This window comes from Rhineura floridana, chromosome 1, assembly GCF_030035675.1.
Source record: "Rhineura floridana isolate rRhiFlo1 chromosome 1, rRhiFlo1.hap2, whole genome shotgun sequence".
Classification (NCBI taxonomy): domain Eukaryota; kingdom Metazoa; phylum Chordata; class Lepidosauria; order Squamata; family Rhineuridae; genus Rhineura; species Rhineura floridana.
In genome coordinates this window covers 283,664,805-283,669,127 of record NC_084480.1, presented here as the reverse complement: position 1 = coordinate 283,669,127, position 4,323 = coordinate 283,664,805, and the positions used below count along the sequence as shown (strand labels likewise).

Below are 4,323 nucleotides of genomic sequence, written 5' to 3'. Positions count from 1 at the left end.
AAGGGTGGGATATAAATCAAATAATAAATAAATATACTTTGATTGTTAGTACATTGTAGTAGGCATCTATATTTCTTTGAAGATTTTGATTTGTACATTTAAGAAATTGAGTTTGGGGGAAAGGGGGAGTAAGAAACTACCAGCCTCATCCAACTATTTTTAAAAAAAATCAGTAACTTATATCCTGCCCTACTAATTCATATGCATTTACTCAGGGTACAACAGTGGGAAATATCACCATCTCATAATGAAACAACAGCATAAAACAAACCAATATAAAATAGAAGCATGCCTAGCAGAGAATTATAAACAACATAATCCTGGAGAGCCGCTGCCAATCAGTGTAAACAATACTGAGATGAACCCATGGCTGTAACTGAGTACAAAGCCGCTTCCCGTGTTACAGGCTTAAAACACATGTCTGGCTCACTCTGTATGTGCGTGTGTGTCTGTTTGTTGCTATGTTGAGCTCTGACCTCACCGTCTCCACGATAATCACGCCAGCCCCGCCCCCTTCTCCGATCTCAAAGGCCCTCCCACGTTCCCCAAAGGCCGGCGTTTGAAAAAGCGGGCCAGTCCACCTGACCGCATACACACAAGGGAGGAGGAAAGAGAAACAGGCTCCTACGTGTCGTCGCCTACGTGTCTTTCGCCACCCTCGCTAAAGACTAGCCTTAGCGCCGCAGTGTTTGGACCACAAAAAGAGGACCCCGAGGTGGGGAGGCGGGCCGAAGCTTTTTGTAAATTAAGTTTCCTTTCCTTGCCTCCCCCCGCTCTCTTTTTGTCTGGACGGTTGGACGCGTCCGGCGCTCACGTCATCCATTGTTTACAAACCAACCGCAGCAGCAACAACAGCGTTTGAGAAGCGAGGGTACTCGAGAGAGCGCAGGAAGGCTCATTGGTCGCTGCGGTAGCCGCGTGCGCCAAGCGGAGTAGGACTGCGGACAGGCGAGAAGCAACGAGCCGGCTGCGATGCCTTGCCGGCCGCCGGGCGGAGAGGGCTTCCTGTTGCTGGAGCACGCCGTGTCTTTGCAGAGTGGCCCCGTCGGGGCAAGCAGCGGCTCTAAAGAAGTGGACGCCTTGGTGGCCAAGCTGGGCGAGGTGCTGCAGTTGAGCGCCCAGCACCGGACACCGCCTGCCCCTCGCCTCCTCCCGAAGCACCACGGCCGCGACCGAGCGGCTCCTTACTCGTCCCCCAGGGGGCTCGGCTTCTTAGCCTCACTGCACCACCGGCACCCGCCTCCCCACCAGCGCTCTGCGGCGTCGCTCTTGCTACTGCCTCCCCCGCCGCCGCCTACCACTGACCAGAAGGGCAGCCCTCGGGTCGCCAAGCAGCTGTGCGGACGGGGCTGGTTGAGGAGCGCAGCCCGGTCTGGGGGAAAGAAGCACCATCACCACTCTCTGCTGTCTGCGGGCGATGATGACGAAGAGGACGACGACCCGCACCGGCTCTTGCAGGAGCTCATCCTCTCCGGCAACCTCATCAAGGAAGCCGTCCGACGATTGCAACTGGCGGCCACGGCGGCAGCAGCGTCATCCACGGCGGTAGTGGAGACATCTACTACGGGCTCTCCCGGCTCTGGCTCGTCCACCGGAAGCTACTGCCACAGCAGTAGCGGAGAAGGAGATTCGGCAGCAGCCACAGCATTCGCCGTCTCCTCTTTACAACCCTTGCCCTAACCTTTCCGGAATGCAGCCGGCCCCACAGATCGCCGCCAGCCCCCTCCCCCTTCCAACAAGCCACGGGGGAGCATGTGGACGAGATTTTGTTCCCCCCAACACACACACAAAATGGAGAGGGGACGCAAACGCGACGGCGACGAGGCGCGACGGCGAATCTTTCGAACAGATTATCAAGGCAACGCCGTATATACTTGAAGCAGACTTTTCTGTTCTTTGCTATGACGTTTAACGATTGTTGCCCTTTGTCGCTTATTACTGATGGAGCCACGGGCCAGGCTGCTACTGACTCTGACTTTCCCTCTCTTTATTAAGAAAATTGTGGTGCTATGCAGCCTTGGACGGTTGCCCTTCCAGTCTCTCCCGTCTACCAGTTAATAGCCAGCCAAGATGACCCCGAATCTCTCCCGCGCCAGGATTTGTGCTTTCTGTCTGGACGCTAGTGCCCTACCTCTGCAGTTGCCTGCTCTTGGGGGGGAGGCACAAAAAAGAAAAAAAGGGGTCATCCCGCCATGGCATTGTCTAGTGTGAAATCATTCTCAGGCACACATGGCATGTTACTTCAGATGGGGCGGGGAGCTAAATAGTAAAGGCATGTCAGATGTTTCTATTGAAAAGGGAGGGCGGAGCCAGTGCACTATCTAATGCAAACATGAATTGGTTTGCAGAACTGCGCTCCCCTCTTTCTGCCAAGGTCACCCCTTTCTGCATCTCCCATCCAGGCTGTTTGTTCATGTTGTGCTCCGCAGGCAGTTGGGAGATTGTAATCCTATCCCAGCTTGTTTTGACTGGGCTGTGGGCGAACCCTGCCTGTTTTGTAAGGGCTGGGAGTCTCCTGAGGACACACGCCTTGCCATCCCAGTTGTTGTGCTTTTCTCTCCCCCCCCCTTTCTTTCCAAAAGCTCCTCCTCTCCCTACAAACAGGATTCTGAGAAAGGAGGTCGCATTACAGCAGTCTTTCTAAGAAATCTCTCCCCTCCCTGCCCACTCACTGTCCCTGATTGCCATAACCAACTCTCTGGGGCTCTCCCGAGCAAAGGGCATTGGGTTTGCCTCTTTGATACCTATTTGCAAGCTGTTTCTTTGGGGAGTCAATCCTCTGACAAAGAAAAAAAGAAGAAACCTTGTCTCTTGTTTCAGGTTGTCTCACTAGAACCATTTGCAATAAATCTAAATTCTGTTTCTGGAGGCTCCCCTTTCCCTTCCCTCTTAGGCTTTCATTGTTTTATTTTTACGTATATTTTCTGTTTTGCAGCTGCATGAAGCAGTTTTTAAAATGTGAATATTAATGCTGGAAAACGGCTGGCTATCATGTAGTTGAGGGACTGAGGACGAAGAGGCACGTTCACAGAAGGTAGCTAAAAATAAGCCTTTTTTAAAAATATAATTAAAAGCAAAAATAACTAAATACACACAAAACCTCAATGGCTTAATCAGCAGAAGCGGCTGTTGACTATATATATATATATAAATATATACACTTCGTAACGGAGTGTTGGGAATTGTGTTCCTGGTTTTCAGGGCTGGTCTTTAATATGTCTGTATTGAATAAACGTGGTAGACTTTTATATGAAAGAGAAAACTGGTCATCTGTCTTCTTTACGCTAGAATGGTTTAACATGCCCACCTGAATATGTTCTTCCCCTATTGCTATGAAATCTTTTTTTGGAGGTGGTGGTGGAGAGCAGATTAAACAACCTGCATAGTGTGATGTGGAGAGCTGGTTACAAAGTCTCTGAGATGCAACTCGGTCCCTTTGTTTGCCAGTAACATTCTTCAAGGCATGGAAACCCTCTTGTGCATATTGTACTGTTGCTCTTGGGATCAGTAAGTTATTGTTTATTTCATACAACCATTGAAAACGTAGAGGGCTATAAAGGGGTGGGAGCATTTGGAACCTGTTATCTCATCCTGTCTCCCTTCCCGGCACACTTTTGTAGTAAGAAGAGAAAGGGTGATGTAGATCTCCTTGCTGCAGGTCTTTACTTGATTAATATTGAAATGCAGTGATCTTGGATACAGTCCAGGTCCGCTGCCATCAGTAGGAGGTTGCCCATTTATGTTTGTGAGATGAGAATTGCCTTCCCTAGATGCCAATTAAACCAAATGTCTTCAGAACACTTATCACATCAGACATTTGTCTTGGATTACGAGGCATCAAGGTACAATTAAACTAAAGCATGCTATTCCATCTCTTGCCTCTGTGTCACAATTTCAACCAAATCTGTTTCTTTGTAGTAGATTGTGATTGTGCCAAAAAGAAAATGGAAGGCAATAAAAGCTAAGAAAATGTGCGTACCTGATGCTCCAATGCTCTGCTCTGGACTATATTGAGATTACTATCAAAAAAAAGTTTTAAAAAATAAAATAGAAGCTATGTGAATAATAGATTTTTGTTGCTCGAACTATGTGCATACAAATGATTTATAGATGCTACAAAAATGTGATAGCCCTTCTGTTAGCAGAGTGAGAGATGATTGGACCCTACCCAACAAATGAGTAATTATTTTATATTCATTGTATAAAAACAGCCATACAGAATGGCTACTAATGCTTGTTATAAATGATATACCCTACCTATCTGTTTTACTTGCCAAACATTTGTGTGTGTGTGTTTTAAGCTAGTGGCTAGTCTAGTCTAGG

General features: G+C 48.3%; 1 protein-coding gene across 1 annotated transcript; it reads left to right on the top strand.

Moving 5' to 3' along the window:
* Positions 1–539: 539 nt before the first annotated feature.
* LOC133373436 (GSK-3-binding protein-like) lies at positions 540–3,262 on the top strand. The gene has a single exon (XM_061603182.1). It carries the CDS (start codon positions 973–975, stop codon positions 1,678–1,680), a length of 708 nt encoding a protein of 235 aa, XP_061459166.1. The 5' UTR covers positions 540–972; the 3' UTR covers positions 1,681–3,262.
* The last annotated feature ends 1,061 nt before the right edge of the window (positions 3,263–4,323 follow it).

Coding starts and splice junctions, on each gene's coding strand:
- LOC133373436 (XM_061603182.1), top strand. CDS start 973: ATGCCTTGCCGGCCGCCGGGCGGAGAGGGCTTCCTGTTGCTGGAGCAC.